General features: G+C 43.5%; 1 protein-coding gene across 3 annotated transcripts; it reads left to right on the top strand.

The window, feature by feature from the left end:
- The first annotated feature begins 1104 nt into the window (after positions 1 to 1104).
- LOC140463121 (androgen-induced gene 1 protein-like) lies at positions 1105 to 24134 on the top strand. 3 transcript variants are annotated; one of them, XM_072556852.1, is made up of 7 exons: positions 1111 to 1464; positions 5835 to 5984; positions 6119 to 6220; positions 6437 to 6552; positions 6939 to 7090; positions 14044 to 14133; positions 21286 to 24134. In XM_072556852.1, exons 1-7 carry the CDS (start codon positions 1306 to 1308, stop codon positions 21315 to 21317), a joined length of 801 nt encoding a protein of 266 aa, XP_072412953.1. In that variant the 5' UTR covers positions 1111 to 1305; the 3' UTR covers positions 21318 to 24134. The 3 variants fall into 3 exon arrangements, with proteins under 3 accessions (XP_072412952.1, XP_072412953.1, XP_072412954.1); XM_072556851.1 differs by lacking the exon at positions 21286 to 24134 and having other exon boundaries at positions 1105 to 1464; positions 14044 to 18011; XM_072556853.1 differs by lacking the exon at positions 14044 to 14133 and having other exon boundaries at positions 1118 to 1464.
- Positions 24135 to 26539: the final 2405 nt, after the last annotated feature.

The following is a 26539-nucleotide window of genomic DNA, read 5'->3' as shown; positions in this document are numbered from 1 at the left end:
GTTCTATGTTCTATGATTTGAGGGAGAGGTAAAGGTGGATGATACGGAAACTCAATAATCTGATTTGTCCTGACAGAGGCAAAAACCAGCAGCAGTTGGGTTGTTGATTGGAATATATAGGAAGTTCAGTTTCGTCTCTTCGGTTAAAGTGTTGTGTGACACATTGGTAATGTCCCTATCTCTAGACTAGACAGTTTTGGTTCTGTAAAAGAAAATGAGGAGTGCAGACACTGGAGATTAGTGTGGAGAATGCGGTGCTGGAAAAGCACAGCAGGTCAGGCAGCATCCAAAGAGCAGGAAAATCAAGACCGTTTGGGCCCTTCATCAGTCTTGGTTCTGTAGCTGTATCTGAACAGGACTGATTTAAGAATTTATCTTAGGCTCGCTTGTTGCCTAGGGACAAGTTTGAGAAGATTTCAAGGAAATGACAGGGGAGTGGAAGTGTTTCTGCTGCTAATCTGACCATAGCGTATATTGTTTGGGCAACCACCATGGGTGGGGGGTTTGGAGAATGGGGCTTGGTTAGGAGTTGAGGATAGGACATGGAGATTGGGAGATGGGTATTGTGATTGGGAAATGTGGGTTTAGTGTCAAGGCTGGGGTTTAGGTTGGGGAAGATGATGGACGTGGGGTTTGCATTGAGTGTGGAGGTGGAGTTCAGATGGGAGTCAGGGATCTGAAGATGGGTATTGTAGTTGGGAATGTTGATCTGGGGTGAGGGCATGGGGTTGTGGACAGAGGTTCAGGGATGGGGATTGGCATGTGGATTTGGGTTGGGGAGGGGGTGGTTCAGGGATGGGATTGGGATCAAGGATGGATCGAGTTTGGGAACGGGATCGGGTGAGACTGGGAATGGACGTTTGGGTTGGACTTCAGTTATGAATGGGATGAGTGGCGAAGATGACAATGGGAATGGGAGCTGCAGCAGTGCCGACTGAGCATGCTCAAGGCTTCTACCGCCACCTCTGCGCATGCGAGTTACCCCAGCGGCGGTTGGGTTGTACCACTCCGCCCGGGAGCAAAGTGGGGGGGGGGGACGGGATTTGGATGGCCTGAGGCGATACTCAGTCACCGGGTCTTGATGTTTCAGGAGATGTGTTTGCACAGGAAGCAGGGTGTCTTGGTGCGGTGAACTCCCTAACGGCGGTTAATCCGTCCTGAGAGGGGGGGACAGTGCACTTGGTACACAGGGGAAACCCCGGAGCTGAGGTAGGACCCTGCAGGCCCCGCCCCGCGATACGGAGTCCACCCTGGAGAGGCCCAGACCCCCGGCCCCGACCCTGACCGCCCCCTGAGCTACCGGCAATGGCGTCTCGTCGGGCCCCGCTCCTCCTCCTCCACCTGCCCGTGTTCCTTTGGTATCTATTCGCCCTTCACAAGGAGATGCTGCTGACAAGCGGAAGCCGCCACTTCGGCACGGACACTTATGGAGGCCGTTGGAAGTACCTGACCTTCATCAATATGGTAAATGTCCGGAAGGTGGGACTGTGTGTTAGAGCTCACACCCGGGGGACCCTCACCCTCATCCTCACCACCCACCGGGATGGCGTCTGAAAAAAAAAACTTAATGACAAAAAAATAACAGAAATTGCCTCAAAAACTTGCCTCTGTTGCACGCAGAACAAAACTAGGTGCATGTGACAGCAATAAAGCAAATGGAATCAGGTTTGGCAGCATCCTCATTCCTGAAGAAGGGCTTATGCCCGAAACGTCGATTCCCCTGCCCCTTGGATGCTGCCTGACCTGCTGCGCTTTTCCAGCAACACATTTTCAGCTCTGATCTCCAGCATCTGCAGTCCTCACTTTCCCCTACCATCTAGGTAGAAGCCGAGTTAAGGTTTCGGGTCCAGCGACTCTCAATTTCTGTTTTATTTTACTTCTGTTTCTGATTTCCTGCCTCTTCGTTTGGAGGAAATCCCCGTGTTCTGCGGCAATGTAAAGGCAGTTTTACACTGTCCACAGTCAAGGTGAGAGTGGTGCTGGAAAAACACAGCAGGTCAGGCAGATTGTATCTACAGTGTTGAGGAAGCTTTATTCTGATCTAACCCTGTGTTGTACCTGTCATAGAGATGTACAGCATGGAAACAGACCCTTCAGTCCAACCCCGTCCATGCCGACCAGATATCCCAACCCAATCTAGTCCCACCTGCCAGCACCCGGCCCATATCCCTCCAAACCATTCCTATTCATATGCCCATCCAAATGCCTCTTAAATGTTGCAATTGTACCAGCTTCCACCACTTCCTCTGGCAGCTCATTCCATACATGTACCACCCTCTGTGTGAAAAAGTTGCCCCTTAGGTCTCTCTTATATCTTTCCCCTCTCACCCTAAACCTATGCCGTCTAGCTCTGGACTCCCTGACTCCAGGGAAAACACTTTGCCTATTTGCCTATTTACCCTATCCATGCCCCTCATAAATGCTTAATGGAAAATGGCTGATATAGAAAGTGTCTTGTTTACTGTGATCTTTGGCTAATCCAGGCTGACAAAATGATAGCATTACAAAAATTTAGCTAGTTTTTAGGATCTTGAATATGCTGCTTGAGAATGTGGAGGAGGCAGTTCAGCTGAGGCATTGAGTTGAACCTTTCTTTAGATGGAGAATGTGCAGCATCACAGGGAGAAACCAGAACAGCGACAAACTGAATTGTTCCAAAAGAGCTAATGCACATGGGCTGAATGGCCTCCTGTGCTGGATTAATTGTGTGACTGGAAAACTTCTTAGCTGTAAACGATATTTCTGGATAGTGTGTGTTCAACGACAGGAACCTGAACAATCAGAGCCTGATTGAAGACAGATAGTGAAGGACAGGAAAATTCTTCCCTGTGTCTAAACCAGTATTAGATTAGATTAGATTAGATTACTTACAGTGTGGAAACAGGCCCTTCGGCCCAACAAGTCCACACCGCCCCGCCGAAGCGTAACCCACCCATACCCCTACATCTACATCTACATCTATCCCTTACCTAACACTATGGGCAATTTAGCATGGCCAATTCACCTGACCTGCACATCTTTGGACTGTGGGAGGAAACCGGAGCACCCGGAGGAAACCCACGCAGACACGTGGAGAACGTGCAAACTCCACACAGTCAGTCGCCTGAGGCGGGAATTGAACCCGGGTCTCTGGCACTGTGAGGCAGCAGTGCTAACCACTGTGCCACCGTGCTGCCCACAGACTCCCTATAAACTGACTGGTCGTTTTTCAGTGCCTTTATTGGAAGCTTGATGTGTGCAAATTGTCTGCCCTTCCATATCATAAGTAATCAGGGCTGTTGTGCTTTCTTGCGTTCCCTACTCCTGCATCTGCGTTGTTCTCTTCACCACCTTCCCCACCCCTTTGCATGCCAGCTCACCCACATTTCCCCCTCTCTTTGTGCAGTCACTTTTCCTCTTTTGTGTGACCATCATATCAGATATGATTTGAGGTGGGGGGAATGAACTAATTCCTTTCAAGTCCTACTTCTCCACTGGTCACAAGTTTTAAAATTTAACCAGAATGGTTAGTTAGAAACTGCTTTTGACTTTGGTTTATAAACAAGTCAGCCAGGGTTTTCTTAGTCAACAAAAAATTTTTTATAAATAAAATTTACATAAATGTACATGGAAAGATTATTAACAAGAGATTTGACCTGTAACAATATAGATAATGACTTGTATTCTAACATTCCAAATTTAACATGGGGCAAATATGGGTAACTCACCAACTCTGTTCAAAGACACCACAGAACACATCAAAAGTAGTTGTAGTCAGAAAGGTTTCATGGATTTCTTACCCATGCCCCTCCTCAGATTTAGTGATTTTGTAGGTTCTGGATATAAGAAAAAACTGATGATACAAGTCACCACATCTCATTGAAACTGCAAAGAAGTTTGAAATTCCCTTGAGCTATTGTTAGTTTACCTTCCTTTCTTTGGGTTACAGTTCACTGGATTCTAGAAACTGCATTTACTTGTGGCACAGCTACAGCTTTTAATAGATACCAAGGCAGTACTGTTCTTGTTTGTTTCCTCAGTTCTAATCAGTTGCACCAAGCAATTACTGCTTGATGGTTTCCAAATATTCTTGATTCTGCTCACAACTATCCAATTGTTCTTAAGTCCTAAAAGCTTAGAAGCAGGACAGTTCAATTGCCATCTCAATAGTACAGCATAAGTCATTTTCTTTGTGAAACCTCCTCCTGTCTTCTGATGAACTATTTTTCATGACCCTTGAACCTTTATAGATCTTTTTAAAACCTTGCAACAAACCCCACCAAATGCTAAGCAGAATTGAATATAGCATCATAAAGTGTCAGTGGATTAGTAATCCAGTATTCCATGCTCATGTTTTAGGGACATGGGTTCATATTCCACCATGGCAGATCCAATAAAAAGCTAGTCTAGCGACAACCATATAACCACAATTGATTGGTGAACCAAATCAGTTTTTATAAGTGTCATTTAGGAAAGGATAGCTTTCCTTGCTAGGTCTGATCTACTTGTGAATCCAGATGCACAGCCATATGATTGACACTTAACGGCCCTCTGGGCAATCATTTCCAGCCCAGCCCAGCCCACACCACATGAATGAGTAATAATTTTAAAAAGTGGGTAAAAGGAAAATAGTTTTGTAACAAGTTGCACAATGGTTTTCACATCCTGGTGTATCTCTTGTCTTAGTATTGACGTTTTATCTCCTGGAGGGCTAAGTCATTCCATTCCTGTGGTTTCTCTCTCTCAATCAGTTTCTCGGATAAGCTTGAAGTCTTTGCTCTTTTATTACTTGTCTCAAGCTCCCAAAATCCCCCTCTTTGGTGTCTTTCTATATTGTGCCCTGCTTCGAAGATTTCCGGCTTTGCTATTTAACAACGCGGTGTATTTAATAAAGCCATGCATTAAGGAATTTGCTTGTAGTTTACTTTAATTATTTTTGGCAACTAATATCTTGCAATTAACCTAATAATTTTACAGTGATTGTTTCCTACATTGTAACCTTAAGAGAGTTCAGAAGTTGTTTCTGTGATTATTGGTTTTGTTACAGGGTGAGGTTGGAAAGGCTGAGGTTGTTCTCCTGGTCAAAGGTTGATTTGATAAAGCTGTATGTGATAATGCCAAATATAAATGAGCGAAATAGAAAAAGAAAAACTCCTCCCATTAGCTGATTTATACAAGGACTACTTAAGATTTTGGATAAGAATTGCATAGAGATGTGACCAAGTTTTTTTAAGCATCATGATAATAAAATGGATCATGCTGCCTCTGAGAATAGTGGAAGTGGAGATGATGATCATCCAATTTCCTTTTGAAATCATTGGAGATTTAAAGCAAATAAACTTGCAGGACTCTGGGAATCGAGCAGGGGAGTGGGACTGACTGGATTGCTTAGCAGGAAATTGACATGAACTCAATGGGTTGAATGGCCCTCCTGCTGTAAATGTCTCTAACAATGTTTCCAAAATATCTCTAGCTGGTGCGCTTTGGGTATTTTGAGGTCATCAGTGACATTATATAATTGCAAATCAAATTATCTGTTTTCACTTTATGCAATGTTCATAACACTACAGTAGTCTGAATCTGCAATGTGTTAGTGGTAACAGCTTTGCTGACTTGACTCCAATCAGAATGGATATTCCCAGAGTCCAATCAGAATGGATATTCCCAGACTCCTTTCTCCTCACCAACTACCATATCTGTGTCTCTGGTCGTCATACCCCACAATTGTTCTCATACTGTTTTGCATACATCATCTACTGCACTTACTGCTTTGGCACTGTCCAGTTCTCCCCAGTCAGGTTATTGTTGGATTCGTATAGATTGATGGTCTTATTGATGTGATTCCCTCTCTCTAGGTCCTGCAGACTACATTTTTTGGAGTGTGCGTCCTCACAGACCTAGTATGGCACCTTTCTTGGTCTGATAAACGTATGCAGCAATTGTCATTGAGGATGAGTGCTCTCCAGGACTGGCTGTTCTCTGCTCTTGCCTTCCCCATTGGCTTTGTAAGTACAGCATTCATCTTCACCAAGATGTGCATCGCTGGGACTGGGATGTGCATGTATTCCCAGCTCCATCTAATTCAGATGGAGTGCTTGGAGTTCCTGACTGATCCTTTTTCTTTTTCTGTCTCTGTCAGTTTGTCGTTGTGAGTTTCTGGATTCTTTATGCCTATGACCGGGAACTTGTTTACCCAGAGATATTCGACACGATCATCCCGACCTGGCTGAATCATGCCATGGTGAGTGAGAATGTGTCTGAAACCCTCACTGCCAGATGGAATCAGTCTGTTTTCCCCATGTTCTGGCTTCTTGCAGTCAGACTGGATGTCCCTGCACCCTTCCCAGCTGACCCGTCTGTGCTTTGTCCTGCCTCTCCCACCACCTGTGACCCCAACCTCCCCACCCCACCCAGTCAATCTAAGCTGCTCACGCTGTATTTCTGTTGTCCTTTGCAGCACACGGTGGTCTTGTTGCTGCTCATGTTGGAGCTGATTGTGGTTCAACATCACTGGCCCAGCCACAAGGGATGCCTGACTGTGCTCATCACTTTCTGCAGTTCCTATTTGGTCTGGTGAGTTTCATTCAGGTTCTCGGGTATTGAGATGATACAAAAACGGGCACCGACTTCAAACACGTTCCATTGGACAAAACTCCATTTCCTGTTGGTATTGATCCAACCTTTACTCCTTGCTATCTAACTGAACCTCTGCATGCACCCATGCATGCACAGAGCTTATAGCTTTCACTTTTATTCCTCCTCTCTTACATTGCCCCACCTTCCCATGCCTCCCTTCTCTCCTATGTGCTCCCTCCACCCCCTCACAAGTCTTCCCACGTACAATCTGCCTTCCTCCTTTGGAAGGGGCTGTGTGTATTTTTATTGCACCTTTTTATGTGGTATCACATAATGAGTACAAAAAAATCCATAAGTCTTGCTATCTTTCTCATTTTTTTCAGGCTACTTTGGATTCGCCACAGGTCAGCTATCTGGGTCTACCCCATTCTGGAGGTACTCAGTCCCTTTGGGCTGGGTATGTTCCTGACAGCAGCTGTCCTTGTAACTATCTCTTTGTATGTTGTTGGTGAGAAACTGCATTACTGGAGATGGGGTAAGTCCAACCAAACTGAGCAGGACCTTGCCCTGACTCAACCCCAGGGCAAACTCCACTAACACTATGGTTGATCTTGTATAGTATTCATTTGAAAATGTAAGTGTTTGCCCTAAGTATTTGAACTTGATTCAGTCTTCATGTCCTAACTTGATCTCAGTACTAACAAACTAGTGGATCACTGTTGAAATACTCTGATCTGTAAACTGGTATTTGACTGGATCTCTAAGCAGTGATTTGCTCATGGGTCTTGAAGCTGAGATTTCAATCATTATTGAGTGATTTGACTATCAATGCTGGAATATGGAGTGGAGAAAGGTAGGGTTTCTATCTCTCTGTTGTACACAATTTCACCAGCAGGTCTTATGCTATCCCAATCTCAACCATCTCTTCGGGTGCACAGATCCAGGCGTATCTAATACCCTCTCTGACACTGATTTTTCCACATTGTGTCTGCAAATCTCTCAATTCATGATATCAATACAGTGTTTCATAAATTGCATTATATATCATTGAAGAAGCTTATCAAATTGTTTATTATCTATTGTGCTCTTATTATTTAAGATCTTTCACTGGAGTTGGGATCCAGGGTTAGGTGCAGAGTACAGCTCTCTCTACGCTTTTTTTAAAAATTGAAAGTAGAGCTTTCTCTATGTTTTACCATTATTTACTCCCAGAGCACGTCAGCAGTATTTAAATATACAATCATGTAAGAAGGTAAACTTTACATTCCACAAGAGAAAGCAGCAATAAAAATTGTTACCAGGCTTAACTGTTAGTTATTGAGGGTGTTCTACTCCAGGAGGCTTGGTGCTGGAGATTAAACCTCAACCCTGAGAAGAGCAATAAGGATAATCCAGGCAATTTATAGACTTGTGAGTGTCTCATTGGTGTTTGGGAAACTTTTGGAGAGAATTCTTAGGGATAGGATTTACACACATTTGGAAAAGTATGGCATAATTAGGGGACAGTCAGGAGGGGAAATCATGTTTTACTAACTGAAATGAATTCTTCAAGGAGGTGACAAAGGTGATCGATGAGGGTAGAGCAGTGGATATTGTCTACGTGGATTCTAATGAGGCTTTCAGTAAGGTCCTTCATGGTAGGGTCATCCAGATAGTTAGGATACATGGGATCCATGGTGACCTGGCCACGTGGATTTGGAATTGGCTTGCCCATAGAAAGCAGAGGTTAGTAGTGGAAGGTTGTTTTTCAGGCTGGAGGTCTGTGACTAGTGTTCCACAGGGATCCACACTGGGACCTCTACTGTTTGTGATGCATTTAAATGACTTGGATGCAAATGTAGGTAGGGGGTTTAGTAAGTTTGCAGATGATAATGTGGAGTTGTGGATAGTGTAGAAGTTGTCAAAGGACATCGGGATGTGGATCGGTTGCAGATTATGGGCGGAGAAATGGCAGATGGAGTTTAATCCTGTAAATGTGAGCAGCTGTACTTTGGGAGATCAAATGTTAAGGGGGACGGCGAACAGCATTGATGTACAGAGGGATCTTGGGGTTCAAGTCCATAGCTCCCTCAAAGTGACCAAGTAAATATGTAGGGTGATAAAGAAGGTATATGGCATGTTTATTTTTATTGGTCAGGGAATTGAGTACAAGAGTCAGGATGTCATGCTGCAGCTTTAAGAATTTGGTTAGGCCACACTTAAGAGTATTGCAGGCTGTTCTGGTCGCCACTATAGGAAAGATGTGGAGGCTTTGGAGGGAGTGCAGAAGAAGTTTACCAGGATGCTGCTTGGATTAGAGGGTATGAACTATAGGGAGAAAAGTTCGGTTTATTTTCTCTGGACCAGTGTAGGCTGAAAGAAGACTTCATAGAAGTCTATAAAATTGAAATTCATGGGTAAGGTTGACAGTCAGAATCTTTTTCCCAGAGATGCAATGTCTAAAACTGGGGCATTTAAGGTGAGAGGGGGAAAGTTCAAAGGAGATGTGAGGGGCAAGTTTTTTTTAAGACAGAGTGGTAGGAGTCTGGAACATGCTGCCAAGGATGGTGTTTGATGGAGATACAATAGGAGTGTTTAAGAGACTTTTAAATAAGCACATGAATATGCAAAGAATGAAGGGATATGGACCAAAGGCAGGCAGAATGTAATTTGGCATCAAGTTTGGCATAATTTCGTGCGTTGAAGGGCCCAGTCCTGTGCTGTACATTTCTACGTTCTGTGTTCAACTACTAGGTATTGCCCAGGCTTGTGTAGCTTTGAGATTGTGATATAGTGTACGATGACTCTGTGGAATTTTTTTTTAAGAAGCCTGTGTGATGAGCCATGACCCAAGTGGTCTCCAGCATATAGATGGGCATTCTCGGTAAAGTTTTCACTTATGAGGGAGGGTTTCAGAGCGGATGAAATGGACTGGGTAACTCACTCTCTAAGCGCTCAGTACTGAGTTTAGCAGGTACCCAGTGATGGTGTGGGGATTCCATTCATTGTTGGTTACTCGGTGCTCTCTGCTTTCTCTTCAGTTCTGCTACTTGCTCTTGCTGCTTATTGTAGAAAATGTGCTTTCGTGCTGAGCTTGTTTTAGTGACACAGATTGTGAATGAGTCCTGTCAGCTACAAAGAGTTAGCAGCACTCCAGATACTGGTGTGGAGCCAGTCAGGATTGCAACCAACATCTTCAGTCAAGGTAAGTAGCTATCTGACCCCTCGCCTCTCTCTGATCTCTGCCCAATTTATATTCACTCTAACTTTGTTTTTGTGTTTGCACTGAGCTGCCTGAATTTGCATTTGAAACTATTGTGGTCCCAGCTGTACCCAGTATCTTGCCAGTGCTCTGCCCTTAGTGTTTGCTTTGCTGCATAGTATGTGACTACCTAAGTATCTGTCCCAAGCCTGACTGACAGGATATTTGGGGAGGAGAGGAGTGACATGACTGATAGGGAGGCTGTGGTGAAGAGCAGCGCTGCTGTGGTAGATAGGAAGGGGAGTGAAGAATCATGAGACAGAGGTGAAACTTGTTGGTCGGTTTGCCAAGCTAGTTGATTTTCTTGCAAATGTTTCGTCTCCGTCTTGGGTGATATCTTCAGTGTTGGGTAGCCTCTGGGTGAAGGACTGTCATGATCTGTCATGCCCCAGATTTATATGATTCTGTCTGTTCTGGCAGGTGGTTCTACTTCCAGTTTTGTACTATAGTGGTCTGTAGATGGGGTCTATTTCAACGTGTTTGTTTATGGAACCACTAGATGAATACCAGGCCTCCAGGAATTCCTGAACTTGTCTTTGTTTAGCCTGTCCCAGTATTATGACGTTGTCCCAGTTGAACTGGTGTCCTTCATTCAGTGTGTATTGATATGAGGGAGGACTGGTTGTTTCATTTTGTAGCAAGGTGATGCTCATGTAATTTGGTGGCTCACCAAAGACAGGCTCAGGAATTCCTGGAGGCCTGGTATTCATCCACTGGTTCCATAAACAAACACGTTGAAATAGACCCCATTGACAGACCACTATAGTACATATTCAGAAGTAGAGCCACCTGCCACAACAGACAACTGCGCAAATTTGGGGCTGATTACAACGATAGCACTTCATTTGGAAGCCCCACAGCAGTGAAAATGTCACCCAGGAGGGAGATGAAACGTTTGCAAAGAAATCAACCAGCTCGGCGAACTGACCAACAACTTTGTCGACAACCCAAGCTACAGATCCTCACTAAAACATTTGTAAATAGAGATGATTGGAAGGAGTCCACTTCATCCTCTGCATGCAGACGTTGGCTGAGAAGCTTGCCCAACTGCCCATTACTAACTTGGCATGACCAGTGTCAGCATTCAGGTCAACAACAAGCAACATGATTGAGAACCAAGGGGGTTGGTGATCTGGGAATGCGGAGCATGTAGCTAGTGTTCTGGGAGTGAAGAGGCAGAGGACCAGGGGTCCAGAAATGAGGCATGTGACTAGGAAGTGAAAGTAGGCATGTGGTTTGGGATAGCAGGTTCCTGGAATGAGGGAGTATGGGTCCAAAGTGAGTGGGGCCAGGTAAGAGTGGGTGTGGAGCTGAAGCTAAGGAGCAAGGGGCCAGAGTTCCAGGGTCGTTTGGACATGAGGCCAGCAATGACGGAATCAGGGAATGATGAGGTGCAGCCCAGGAGCCAATCATAGAGACACTGAGTCATACAGTATAAAAACAGACCCTTCAGTTCATCATGTCTAGCTGACCAACAAACACCAAACTATACTTATCCAACATCAATTGTATCCAACGTATACTTAATCAATTGTCAGACTATGCCCTGGCATTTTATGTGTTCATCCAGGTGCCGCTTAAATGTTGCAAGAGTACCTGCATCCAACACCCTCTCAGGCATGGTGACACAGTGGTTAGCACTGCTGCTTCACAGCGCCAGAGACCTGGGTTCAATTCCCGCCTCAGGCGACTGACTGTGTGGAGTTTGCACATTCTCCCCGTGTCTGCGTGGGTTTCCTCCGGGTGCTCCGGTTTCCTCCCACAGTCCAAAGATGTGCAGGTCAGGTGAATTGGCCATGCTAAATTGCCCATAGTGTTAGGTAAGGGGTAGATGTAGATGTAGGGGTGTGGGTGGGTTGCGCTTCGGCGGGGCGGTGTGGACTTGTTGGGCCAAAGGGCCTGTTTCCACACTGTAAGTAATCTAATCTAATCTAATCTAATCTAATCTACCACCCTTTGGCTGAAAAATGTTTTGTCATATCTCCTCTGAACCACTTGCTCTGCACCTTAAAGTTATGCCTTCTAGTCTTAGACATGTCTGCCATGACAGAGAGATTCTCATGACCTAAGTCTACCAATTTTGTTTATCTCTATCAGATTTTCTCCCACCCTGTCTCCTGTTCCAAGGAAAACAAATTCAGCCTATCCAGACTCTCCTTATACATTAAACTTTCATCCCATGCTGGTAAATGCCTCCACACCCTTTCCAGTGCAATCACATCAGCCTGATAGTGATGACCAGAACTGCACACAATATTCCAACTGTAGTCCAGCCAATGTTTAAGAAAGTTAAAACAAGGCTTTCTTTCTTAGCTTGTGAAGGCAAGTATCTTATATGCATTATCCACCACCCTGTCTACCGGTGCTGATACCTTCAGGGATTAGATTAGATTACGTACAGTGTGGAAACAGGCCCTTCGGCCCAACAAGTCCACACCGACCCGCCAAAGCGTACCCACCCAGACCCATTCCCCTACATTTATCCCTTTACCTAACACTACGGGCAATTTAGCATGGCCAATTCACCTAACCTGCACATGTTTGGATTGTGGGAGGAAACAGGAGCACCCGGAGGAAACCCACGCAGACACGGGGAGAATGTGCAAACTCCACAAAGAGTCGCCTGAGGCGGGAATTGAATGCGGGTCTCTGGCGCGGTGAGGCAACAGTGCTAACCACTGTGCCACCGTGCCGCCCACAAAGGGCCTTGGACAGTAAGGTATTCCTCAATAGTCCCTATGTACATACCATTCATTGTGTATATCCTGTTGGAGCTCACAAATTGCATTGCCTTGTACTTACCAGGATTAAATTCCATCTGCAGTTGCTCTGTCCAAATTACCAGCTAACCAATATCAGACTATAACATGAGACATCACCCTCCCTATCAACACTGCTAATTTTTGGCCTCTGCAAACATAATAATTAAACCTTGTAAATTCACATCCAAGTTCATTAATGTACGTAACAAACAGCAAGATTTCCAGCACTGATCCCTGTGGTACTGCTGGTCACAGGCTTCCAATTAGAAAACAACTCTTCTCCATCACTCTCTGCCTCCTGCTTGTAAGCCTATTTGGAGCCAATTTGCCAGCTTACCTTGGCTCCCATGCACTTTTTTTTTGGACCAACCTTCCATATGGAACCTTGTCAAAGGCCTTATTAAGTCCATAAACCCCATCAACTGCACTACACTCATCAATATATTTAATCACCTTTTCAAAAACAATTTAAATTAATTTAGGTAGACAGGATCTCCCTCTAACAAATCTGTGCCAACTATGCCTAATCAGTCCCTGCCTTTCAAGTGTTGATTAATCCTGTCCTTCAGAATTTTTTCAATAATTTCCCTACCAGTGATGTCAGACTAACTGATCTGTAACTATGCTGTCCTGATGGCCTTTTTGAACAAAGGAACCGTATTAGCTGAACCATTTGCCAATGACCAGTGAAGTGTAAATATATCAGCCAGAGTCCCAACAATCTCATCCCTTGTCTCCCATTGCAGCTTGGGGTTCATCTCATTAGGTCTTGGGGATTTACACACCTTAGGTCTGCTAAAACATCTAGTAATTTTCTCCCCTATGTGTTCTAGAACCTCACCATCACAATTGATATCCCCAGCTACAATGTCTTTCTCCTTTGTGAATACAGAGGAGTATCCGTTTAAGGTCTCGCCTAAATCCACTGCCTCTGTATAGATTGCCCCTTTGCTTTCTAGTAGGTCCCATTATTTCCCTGGTAATCCTCTTACTCTCAATATAATTATAAAAAGCCGTACGGTTTTCCTTCTGCCAAAGATATTTCATGACCCTGCTTTGCGCTCTTAATTTGCATTTTAGGCAACCTCCTACCCTGTATACTTTTGAAGGGACGCCCCTGATTTTAATGCACTACTTAACATATACTTCTTCGTTTTTCTTTATCAAACGCTCTATCCCTTGACATCCAGAGTAGCCTGGACTTGCTGTCCTGGCCCTTAACTTAGGACCAGTGAGTTCCTCTAAGAGTATTCACTGTACAGCTTAGTCATGGTCACAGTCCCCAAAATTCTCATTCACTGAAACTTTGTTAAATCAAACAGACATCAGTTCCTTCTAGAACAAGACTGCAATAGCCACCATTTCTCTGATTTAGTCTTTGTATGAGATCAGTCTGAAACAGTGGGAGAATGTGGGTTCACTGTTTAATCACCTTTATGAACTGCTGCAGATGTTTATTGATAAAGTTGAATTATATCCCAACAGGTCTCCCGGATCAGTGTGGGAAGGAATCTTGCTACTTTGATCGCGATCAGGCACAGGAGTGCAGGTTGAACTCTGCCAGCGTGGCTGCAAGTGAGAAATGCAGCAATCCTGACATTCTTGACTCTGCATCTCCATCCACCACAGCAACTGTCTCCCAGTCCTTTGGCGCACTCGCCCCATTCTCAGACCCTTTCCAGCAGAAGCTTCTAGATCTTCATAAAGATGGGTTTGAACATTTGGCAGGAAAGTTGGACCAGATGATTGACCTGATGGGAACTATTGCCCAGAGTTTGAGTGCACTGGCCCTCATCCAGTCTGAGCCAGCTGTTCCTGTGATTCGCTGTCCGTCTCCTGCTACAGTTAGTCACAGAGCAAAACCATCTACCCCTGAACAGAGTGAGTCAGCCACTGACCCCCCTGGGGAACCTGAGCTGGACACCAACACTCAAAAAGAGATTGACAATCCAAAACCTATTCGCCTCCCCTTAAAAAGTCAGTTGCCCAGTCTCCGAAGGACAGCGAAATCTACCTCCTCAGCGAGTTCAGGAGTACACACAGCATCAAGTGTGGAACTGAGGCAGGCAGAACAGGGGTCTCCCAGCTTGATTCCCGACCTATGATGTCTCACTGAAAGGTACAATTTGACCTTAGCACCACCATCTCCTTTGTGGGGAGTGGAGAAGGGTTGGTTGGGAAGGGGTGTGATTGTAGAGTGGGAGAGGAAGATGTAGAATGAAGATTCATTTGAAGTTGCTATTCCTGATCAGTCAGATGAAGCCCAGACCTGTCTGACTGCAGGCTGCTTTTTTTTTTAAGATGTGCTTCCAACTAGTTTAGGGAAAATACCGCAATTCATTATAGATTGCTTTATTAGCTATAGAGGATATTGGAGATGTCTAGCCTAGCAATGATATCTGGAGCTGGGAAATGTTGATAAATTGATAAATCCCGAATTTGTGACTCAGTGATGTTGATGGTATGATACTGAGTATGTGGGACTCCAAAAGAGAGGGCGCCACAGCTGTCCTCATCTTAGGACAGTGGGTCATTAACATGTTGTCCCCACCCGGAGTGAAAGAAGCTGTTTCATCACTGTCAGCTTCTGTGCTCAAGGAAGTGGAATAACCTGCCTCTCTGACTGCTTTCATTTAAGATTCAAGTTTAAACTGACTAAAACTCATAACTTTTAAAGACAAATTAGTGTTTCCTTTTACTTTCCTAAAAGCTGACATCTCAGACTGGAAGGTACTCAGACTGCACAGTGAGATGGAATTCTGAGGCAACCCTGTGACAGTCCTGTCCCACCAGCATACTGTCTGCACAAACGCAAGTTGTGTAACTATTGCCCCACCCCAGCCCCCAGCAGCAGTCTTTCAGATAATTGGGCTGAAGTTCCAAATGATACAAATTTTCCGAAAAGTGGTATATTTACTCAGGCATGAATTCCTCAGTGTTTGGGCAGCATTTCCCAGGAAGTGCATTGTTTACAGGTATCATAGCCAAGCTCTTGGTCCTATTTTTGCATTTACTGTTTGTATCAAGTCAGCACCTGCCACAGGGAAAAGTTTGCACGTTTCTTTTTTTTTAATTGTAAAACATTGAAATAAAATGATCGGCAACACAACATCTTTAAAACTTCATTTGTGTTTAATGTACAGGACAATTGTCACTAGAGAGGTTTCTGTTCGAGCACCAGATCTTCGCATACCAACATTAACAGATGTTGAAGCATCAGTCAGTGTTGAGCACTGGGCCCTGTTTTGTCCTGAGGGGCTATTTTATGCAGAGTATTTTCTATTGATTCCCATCATTACCAGTTTTGCTGGGAATTCTTGATGTCACACCCAGCCAAACAGTGCTTTAATGTCAAGTGTAGTCACTCTTTCTACTCACCTCTAGAATTAACCTCTTCTGTCCACAATTCATTCAAAGCTGCAGTGAGGTCAGGAGTGGTCGAGCAGCCGTGGCAGAACCCAAACTGCATGTCATTGAGTAGGTTATTCCTTTGCAAATGTCGTTTGGTAGCACTATTGACTACCCCTTCTGTCACTTCAGTGATCAAGAGTAGACTGATCAGGTGATAATTAGTGAGGTTGAATGTTTCCTGCTTTTTGTGCACATGACATTTTGTTGAGTAGATGCCAGTGTTCCAGCTGTAGTTGAACAGCTTGGCTGCTTTTTTTTTGAAGCATTAGTCTTCCACACTATTGCGAGAATGTTGTCAGAGCCCTCAGCCATTTCTAGATATCTTAGAATGAATTGAATTTGTGGAATCTATAATGCTGGGGATTAATGAAGGAGAGCAAGATGGATCATCCATTCAACACTTATGAAGTTGGATACAAATATCTCAGCCTTACCTTTCGCATTCCTGTTCTGGACTCCTCTTCCTGGGGGATGGGAATATTTGCGAAGCCTCCACCTCCAGTGAGTTGTTTAATTGTCTGTGGATCAGAGTTTACATATGATCTGTTGGTTGTAATGTTGCATAGCCCTGTCTATCACATGCTGCTACCACTGTTTAGTTTGCAAGTACTAATTTGTCACAGCTTCAGAAGTTCACACTTCATTTTTAGGTATACCAGACACCGCTCCTGGCATACCCTCCTGCACACTTCATTGAACCAGGGTTGATCTCCTGGTTTGATGGCAGTTGTAGATTGTGGTTGAACACTATGCTGTTGTTGATGATGCAGGCAGAACTTTATCCAGCAAAGACCTTGTGATCGATCTAATTCATACTTCTGTGGATATACTCATCGGTGGCAAGTAGATTATTGAAGACAAGGTCACAGAAGATTTTCACTCTTGGTTCTCTCAGGCTATCTTTAAGGACACGAATCATCAGTTAGTGGTGCTACTAAGTTTCTTTCAGTGTTGACTTAATGTCAGGAGATTGTGGTTCCTGAAATCAAAAGTTGAGAACTCCCAGGGTAATAACAATAGAAATTGCTGGAAAAGCTCAGCAGGTCTGACAACATCTGTGGAGAGAAATCAGAGTTAATGATTCTGGTTGAATGACTTCCTCAACTCAGAGGATCACCCCTCCTCCTTGCCTGTGTGCTGCCACCTCTGGATATCTCCAGTGATGTTGGTGTTTGGTATGACTCCATGTAAATAACTGTGACAGGCTATACCTTGTCTTTGGGGCAGCCCTCAGAATTTTGACATTCACCCCCAGTATTGTTTCCTGGATTCTTTCTAGAGTCTGTGTGGAATTCTGAGTAGTCTGAGCAGCACGCTGCATCCATAGAGAGAAGGTGGATTGCAATTTTTCTTCCACTGTTTTGTTTACTATTTAGTGTGCATATATATTATTTTACTGTCACGGGTATTCTTCTTGATGCAATAAACCGAATTTTGCTGGGCTTAAAAGTCTGGGCCCCCTTTTATGATGGAACACCAAATATACTATGTGACTGAAAAATTACACTAATAATTTATTCATTCCTTTGGCAGCTTTTTGCACATATCTTTAATTGCTGCCCAGTGATGGCATACTGCGTTCAGCTTGATATTTTGTCCAGATGGAATGTATGACTTAATTTGCATCAAGTTGTCCAACTGATCTGTTTATGGATTTACACACAGTCAAGTTCGTGAGGTTAAATCCACATTCACAGTCAGCAGTTGATGTCTAAAATGTTGCATAAATATCCAGCAGGGACTTTTTTTTTAGACTGGTCATTGTTTAGAGCATATTTCACAAAATCACTGTCTGAATAGAATCTGTCTTGACTTAGCTTGGTATAAAAGTAGAATGTTTTGATATTGTTTGCACAATGCTATCTTTCAAATTGCAATTTGATCAAGTTGTATGCTTGTAATTCCTGGTCTAGAAATCAGTTTTTCAGTTTGTCATATTGTAGTTGAATGAATTGAAGGACTACAGCAGTGTCCACATCACTATTGAAAGCAGTCAGAACTACCTTGATTGCATCACTCTAATAAACCCGTTCACTCGATAACTGAGTCTTCGGTTTATTCATTTTGACCTTTTCAAATTGAATAGCTTAAATTATTATTGAACAGCTTCTCTGTTTAAAAACAAAAATTGCCAGTTCACTGAGCATCAGTCAGGCTATTGATGCAACATGATATTGTGGCCTTGTGAGCAATTTCATGCAATATTTGTTTATTGGATCATGCACTTATTCACTTGCTCTTTACAATACTCAGACGTTATGGTTTTGCATTAGCACACTCTCTATAAAACATCTTGACAGCCAACTCCATTCATTCTGAGTTTGAAATGCCATAATATTGACAAAATTATCAAATTCTTCCATCTTCACAGTTGACCCTTGTGCGTGGGAAATCATGTCTCACAACTTGATTGAGTTTTTTGAAGAAGTAACAAAGAGGTTTGACGAGGGCAGAGCGGTAGATGTGATCTACATGGATTTCAGTAAGGCATTTGACCGTTCCCCATGGGAGACTGGTTAGCAAGGTTAGATCTCATGGAATACAGGGAGAACTAGCCATTTGGATACAGAACTGGCTCAAAGGTAGAAGACAGAGGGTGATGGTGGAGTGTTGTTTTTCAGACTGGAGGCCTGTGACCAGTGCAGTGCCACAAGGATCAGTGCTGGGTCATTTACATAAATACTTTGTCATTTACATAAATGATTTGGATGCGAGAATAAGAGGGACAGTTAGTAAGTTTGCAGATGACACCAAAATTGGAGGTGTAGTGGACAGCGAAGAGGGTTACCTCTGATTACAAAAGGATCTTAACCAGATGGGCCTATAATGCTGAGAAGTGGCAGATGGAGTTTAATTCAGATAAATGCGAGGTGCTGCATTTTGGGAAAGCAAATCTTAGCAGGACTTATACATTTAATGGTAAGGTCCTAGGGAATGTTGCTGAACAAAGAGCCCTTGGAGTGCAGGTTCATAGCTCCTTGAAAGTGGAGTCGCAGGTATTTAGGATAGTGAAGAAGGCGTTTGGTATGCTTTCCTTTATTGATCAGAGTATTGAGTACAGGAGTTGGGAGGCCATGTTGTGGCTGTACAGGACATTGGTTAGGCCACTGTTTGAATATTGCGTGCAATTTTGGTCTCCTTACTATCGGAACAATGTTGTGAAACTTGCAAGGATTTAGAAAAGAGATTTACAAGGATATTGCCAAGGTTGGAGGATTTGAGCTATGGGGAGAGGCTGAACAGGCTGGGGCTAGTTTCCCTGGAGCGTCAGAGGCTGAGGGGTGACCTTATAGAGGTTTACAAAATTTATGAGGGGCATGGATAGGATAAATAGGCAAAGTCTTTTCCCTGGGGTTGGGAAGTCCAGAACTAGAAGGCATAGGTTTAGGATGAGAGGGAAAAGATAAAAGGGACTTAAGGGGCAACCTTTCCATGCAGAGGATAGTACGTGTATGGAATGAGCTGCCAGAGGATGTGGTGGAGGCTGGTAGAATTGCAACATTTTAAAAGGCATCTGGATGGGTACATGAATAGGAAAGGTTTGGAGGGATATGGGCCGGGTGCTGGCAGGTGGGACTAGATTGGGTTGGGATATCTGGTCAGCATGGACGGGTTAGACCCGGAGGGTCTGTTTCCATGCTGTACATCTCTATGACCTGTTGAAAGTTGTACAAATTATTCTTAGAAGTATTTCAGTATTCTGCGTAAATGATACCCTTGCATCAAATGTTACCAGATCTTCTCTGAGCAATACTATTTTGATCTGACAAATACCTGATTTTGTTGCAAGACTCAGCTCCATTTGATATAAATATTACCATCTTCTATAAATCAAGATCACTGTTAATATAAAATTGCTTGATTGCTGCCACAAAAGAGAAAATGTTGCAAACAGTCAGTTTAAAGATTTCTGCAAGGACAGTCTTGTAAGCAAGTTCAGATTCTGGTTGAAAAACAAAATATTGATGTTCATGCCTTACTCCACTGTCAGGGTGTGAAAACTAGAATTGCGGAATTCATCCAACAACTGTCTGTCTCTGTACAACCAACCCAATGCACTCTACAACGTGTAATTCTTGCTGCTCCAGCTATCAGTGGTTGGTGAATACTTTGCATGATTATGAAGGTCTTGCACTAAAAGCATGGACACCTTCATCTTTACTGCAGATATTACATTATCAATGAGAATTTTCGCCACTTCAGGGTTGGTCTTTTTGTGCTGTGCACACTACCTTCCTCTCTCAATTTCCTGGTGTTTTGGAGCCTCAAAACTCATTTTCTTTAGTTTTGGACATTTTAAAACTTAAGACATCAAAGCTTTAGAATACGAAAACTTAAATAATTTGCTTGTGTCACATCTGAATTCCTTCAGGGGTGGTCACATCTGAATTCCTTCAGGGGTGGTAGAGAGTAAAGAGAACTTTCAGTTTAAAAGAATCGAAGAAGCTTTACATTTGGTTTGGAAGAGGGGAAGGAGCTTTTCTCTGTCTGCACCTATGCAGTTCCTGTCCTTGAGTATTTGGTGGGGACAGTGTCATGAAGGTTTTGCTTTCCATTTAAAGAATTAGATTGGGCTTTACTCTATATCTAGTCCTGTACAATACCTGGTAGTATTTGATGGAGACAGTGTCAAGGGAGCTTTACATTCTATCTAGCCCCATGCTGTACCTGTCCTAGGAGTGTTTGATGTGGACAGTATAATGGTAGTTTTATTCTGTATCTAATCCTATATTGTCCCTATCTGGGGAGTGTTTGATGGGAAAAGTGTTGAGGGAACTTCACGTTCAGGTTAAAAGAATAGAGACAGCTTTGCTCTATCCTCTGCTCCTTTTAGAGTGTCCTGGGAGTGGTTGACAGGGGAACAATGTAGAAAGGAGGTTTCAAATTAAAAGAGGAAAGAGAGATTTACTCAGTATTTAACTCCATACTGTCCCACTCAGGGTTGTTTCGGGACAATGTTGAGGAAGCTTTCTGTTTTTGTCCGGAAGAGTAGAGGTACCTTCACTCTATCTAACCTCCTGCTGATCTGTCCTAGGAGCATTTGATGGGGACATAAAGAGAGCTTTACTCTTTAACTATCGCCATGTTGTACCTGCCGTTGCGATTGTTTATTGGTGACATTGTAGAAAGTGTTTTATTTTGAGTTTAAAAGAGTCAAAAGAGCTTTAGTCTGTATCTAACCTTATGTTGGACCTGTTTGATGGGGACAGTTTTGAAGAAACTTTATCTGTAACCTTTAGCACATAATTACATTCTAGCCTGTCTATTGCTAATACTTGCTGTTATTCTGACTGTTTTTGTATTGTTTTATTTCAGGAAGCGTGGAATCCATGAGAAAATCAAAGTGAGGTGGTGACTATTTAGATTTGAATACCATGATGGCTGGTGAAAAGTTGCTGTGACATCTTAATTTTGAGCCCGTGATCACTTAGTGTAAGGGTCACCAACAGTAGCAGTGTTCACATTGAAATATCCTTTCTTTCTCAGACTTTTACTTCTGGTTAATCTCCAATAAGATGGAATGCTGTGAGAACTATCTGTTGTCTTGAGTTACTAAGCCCCACCCCAGCACCACAATCAGACAGCTGAAGGTAGAAGAGCAGTTACAGTTGCTTGCAGCTGGTGACATAATCAGTAACTGGTCCATAAGTCTGTGTCGGGCTTGAGTCTCAGCTAAGCTCAGTGAGCCTTTGTCAGGCCTCAGTCTCTGCTGGCCTGGTGATTCTATGCCGAACCTCAATCTGCAAGAGCCTTGTGATTTTCTACTGATGTCATATAGAGTCATAGAGATGTACAGCACGGAAACAGTCCTTTCAGTCCAACCTGTCCATGCCGTCCAGATATCCCAACCTAATCTAGTCCCACCTGCATCACCCGGCCCATATCCCTCCAAACCCTTCCTATTCATATACCCATCCAAATGCCTCTTAAATACTGCAATTGTACCAGCTTCCACTACTTCCTCTGGCAGCTCATTCCATGCATGCACCACCCTCTGTGTGAAAAAGTTGCCCCTTAGGCCTCTTTTATATCTTTGCCCTCTCACCCTAAACCTGTGCCCTCTAGTTCTGGACTCCCCCGCCCCCTGCACCGCAGGGAAAAGACTTTGTCTATTTATCCTATCCATGCCCCTCATAATTTTGTAAACCTCTGTAAAGTCACCCCTCAGCCTCTGATGCTCGAGGGAAAACAGCCCCAGCCTGTTCAGCTTCTTCCTATAGCTCAAATCCTTCAACCCTGGCAACATCCTTGTAAATCTTTTCTGCACTCTTTCAAGTTTCACAACATCTTTCCGATAGGTCTAAATAATGGCCTGTACTCAATACTCTGACCAATAAAGGAAAGCATACCAAACGCCGCCTTCACTATCCTAGCTACCTGCGACTTTACCATTAATCAAATTTCTAGATCTAACACCTGGCAGGAGTCGTGTCTTAACACAATAGGGTAAAGCGCACATCTCATCTCTGGAGAATATGTGCATTCTGCTCACATAAGGGCTATTCCAGCTGAGTCACAGCCTGTTCTGTTTTGTGCTCCAATTCATTTATACCTGAACTCATTAAAGACCTGGCTATTGGGAAAAGGAAAAACCAGAATTACTGTTTAACCCAATTACTGTGATTGTGGCTGGTTTGATTGTGACCTTAACTTTCCTGTCCAGGGTCCATGATGCTTGACTACCTTGTGATCAAAAATCTGTGCAGCTTAGCCTTGATTATTTTCAGTGACCCAGCCTCTGCTGCTGTCTGGAAGAGAAATGTCCGAACAACCCTCGGAGAAGAAAGATCTCTTAAATGGAAACCTCTTATTCTAAATCTGCTTCCTGAGTTCTAGAATCCTCTGAGCATCCCTCCTGACAAGCCCTTTTTTTAAAAAGAAACCCTTTTCATTTGTCTAAACTCCAGTAAGTTTAGGCTAGCCTTTATACTTGGAGATGATGGTGTAGTGGTAATGTGACTGGACAAGTAGAGGCCCAGGCTGTCTAGGCATGTGGGATCTGGTAGAATTTAAATCCAATTAATAAATCTGGAATTGAAAGCTGGTCTTAGTAATGGTGACCATAGCAGCTATCATTTATTGTTGTAAAAAACTAATTAGGTTCACTAATGTCCTTTCTGGTAAAGAAATCTGTCCTTACCTAGTCTGGATCTACATGTGATGCCTGACCCATAGCAATGTTGTTGATTCTTAACTGCCCTCTGAAATGGACCGAGCAAACCACCCAGTTCAAAGGCAACTAGATATGGGAACAAATACTGCCCGCGTCAGCAATGCTGACCTTCCATGAAAAATGAAAGAAAATAAACTTCTTCATCTTAGGATTTTATGAAGTGAACCTTCTCTGAACTGCCTTCATTGCAAGTTTATCCTTAAACAGGAAACCAAAACAATACACAATATTCCAAGTGTGATCTAACCAATGCCCTGTGCAATTGTACCAAGATTTCCTGACTTTTATCCTCCATTTCCCTTGCAAATAAAGGCCAGCATTTCATTTACCTTGTTACTTCCCTTACCTGCCTGCTAACCTCCACTGTTTCATGCACAAAGACATCCAATTCCTGTACTGAAGCATTATGGATCATGACAAATTGGACAAGGGTTGCGAGTGTGTTACTGGAAAAGCACAGCAGGGCAGACAGCATCCAAGGAGCAGGAGAATCGACCTTTCAGGCATAAGCCCTTCATCAGGAATGAAGGGCTGACAAATTGGACAAGCTAATTTTCACATTCCATCTGTCAAATTTTGCCATCACACTTAACCTATTCTATGTTCCTTTGTAGACTATTCACAATTTGCTTTACTATCTATGTTTGTAGCATCAGCAAACTTGGTTACAAATCATTGATATTGATCGTAAACATTAGGCTCTAGTACTAGTACATGCAGCAGCACGCTAGTTTGCTAGTCTGTTAATGATTCTTTTATCCCAATTCTCTGTTTCCTGTTAATTACCCAATCCTCCATCCAAGAAAATACATCCATCCAATTTCTTGTGCAGTGACCTTTTTTAGGTTAGATTTATGTGGCACCTTATTGAATGTCTTTTGAAAATGAAAATGCACTACACCTACTGGTCCCACTTTATCTACCTACTTGTTGTATACTCAAAGAATTTTAATAAATTTGTCAAACATGATTGTCAAACCTTTCCACAATACAGTGTTGTTGCTGCCTGATCATATTGTGGTTTTTTTCAATGACCTGTTACTGCCTCCTTAAGCAGGATCGGTGAGCTTGGCATAGTCAGGAAGGAGAGATCATATCTGGAGTGAGGCACAGCTCAAATTAGTATTCATTTTTGGGATTTTAGAGCAGTGTGGGAATTTAGTGCTAAGGGGAACAGGTGCATTTTTTGCTTAGTGTTTTGGTTCATAGTTTGTAAGGTCTCTATAACAGGATAAATTGAGGTTCACATTCAGGGGCCCAGCACGAAAGAAGTGACATCACAGGACAGTATGAGGCAAGAACTTGAGAAAGCTGATGGGGGGCAGATCTTCGCAGGTAAAGGGACGGCTGGAAAATGGGAAGCCTTCAGAAATGAGATAACGAGAGTTCAGAGAAAGTTTATTACTGTCAGGGTGAAAGGAAAGGCTGGGAGGTATAGGGAATGCTGGATGACTAAAGAAATTGAGAGTTTGGTTAAGAAAAAGAGGGAAGCATAAGTAAGGTGTAGACAGGGTCGATCAAGTGAATCCTTAGAAGAGTATAAAGGAAATAGGAGTATACTTAAGAGGGAAATCAGGATGGCAAAAAGAGGACTTGGGATAGTTTTGGCAAATAGAATTAAGGAGAATCCAAATGGTTTTTACAAATACATTAAGGACAAAAGGGTAACTAGGGAGAGAATAGGGCCCCTCAAAGATCAGCAAGGCAGCCTTTGTGTGGAGCCGCAGAATATGGGGGTGATACTAAATGAGTATTTTGCATCAGTATTTACTGTGGAAAAGGATATGGAGGATATAGACTGTAGGGAAATAGATGGTGACATCTTGCAAAATGTCCAGATTACAGAGAAGGAAGTGCTGGATCTCTTGAAACGGGTAAAGGTGGATAAATCCCCAGGACCTGATCAGGTGTACCCGAGAACGTGTACCCAGGAAGCTAGAGAAGTGATTGCTGGGCCTCTTGCTGAGATATTTGTATCATCGATAGTCACAGGTGAGGTGCTGGAAGACTGGAGATTGGCAAATGTGGTGCCCCTGTTTAAGAAGGGCGGTAAAGACAAGCCAGGGAACTATAGACTGGTGAGCCTGACCTCAGTGGTGGGCAAGTTGTTGGAGGGAATCCTGAGAGACAGGATGTACATGTATTTGGAAAGGCAAGGACTGATTAGGGATAGTCAACATGGCTTTGTGTGTGGGAAATCATGTCTCACAAACTTGAGTTATTTGAGGAAGTAACAAAGAGGATTGATGAGGGCAGAGTGGTAGATGTGATCTATATTGTCTTCAGTAAGGCGTTCAACAAGGTTCCCCATGGGAGACTGATTAGCAAGGTTAGATCTCCTGGAATACAGGGAGAACTAGCCATTTGGATACAGAACTGGTTCAAATGTAGAAGTCAGAGGGTGGTGGTGGAGGGTTGTTTTTCAGACTGAAGGCCTGTGACCAGTGGAGTGCCACAAGGATCGGTGCTGGGTCCACTACTTTTGTCATTTACATAAATTATTTGGATGTGAGCATAAGAGGTACAGTTAGTAAGTTTGCAGATGACACCAAAATTGGAGGTGTGGTGGACAGCGAAGAAGGTTACCTCAGATTACAACAGGATCTTGATCAGATGGGCCAATGGGCTGAGAAGTTGCAGATGGAGATCAGATAAATGCGAGGTGCTGCATTTTGGAAAAGCAAATCTTAGCAGGACTTATACACTTAATGGTAAGGTCCTAGGGAGTGTTGCTGAACAAAGAGACCTTGGAGTGCAGGTTCATAGCTCCTTGACAGTGGAGTTGCAGGTAGATAGGATAATGAAGAAGGCTTTTGGTATGCTTTCTTTCATTGGTCAGAGTATTGACTACAGGAGTTGAGAGGTCATGTTGCAGCTGTACAGGACATTGGTTAGGCCACTGTTGGAATATTGTGTGCAATTCTAATCTTCCTATTGGAAAGATGTTGTGAAACTTGAAAGGGTTCAGAAAAGATTTACAAGAATGTTGCCAGGGTTGAAGGATTTGAGCTACAGGGCGAGCCTGAACAGGCTGGGGCTGTTTTCCCTGGAGCGTCGGAGACTGAGGGGTGACCTTATAGAGGTTTACAAAATTATGAGGGGCATGGATAGGATAAATAGACAAAAGTCTTTTCCCTGGGGTGGGAGAGTCCAGAACTAGAGGGCATATGTTTAGGGCGAGAGGGGAAAAATATAAGAGACCTAAAGGCCAACTTTTTCACACAGAGGGTGGCACGGGTATGGAATGAGCTGTCAGAGGAAGTGGTAGATTCCGGTACAATTGCAACATTTAAGAGGCATTTGGATGGGTATATAGGAAGGGTTTGGAGGGATATGGGCCGGGTGCTGGAGGTGGGACTAGACTGGGTTGGGATATCTGGTCAGCATGGACGGGTT

The sequence above is a fragment of the Chiloscyllium punctatum genome, chromosome 37 (assembly GCF_047496795.1).
Source record: "Chiloscyllium punctatum isolate Juve2018m chromosome 37, sChiPun1.3, whole genome shotgun sequence".
NCBI classification, from domain to species: Eukaryota; Metazoa; Chordata; class Chondrichthyes; order Orectolobiformes; family Hemiscylliidae; genus Chiloscyllium; species Chiloscyllium punctatum.
The sequence above is the reverse complement of the archived record's forward strand: the minus strand, read 5'-3'. Positions and strand labels throughout refer to the sequence as shown.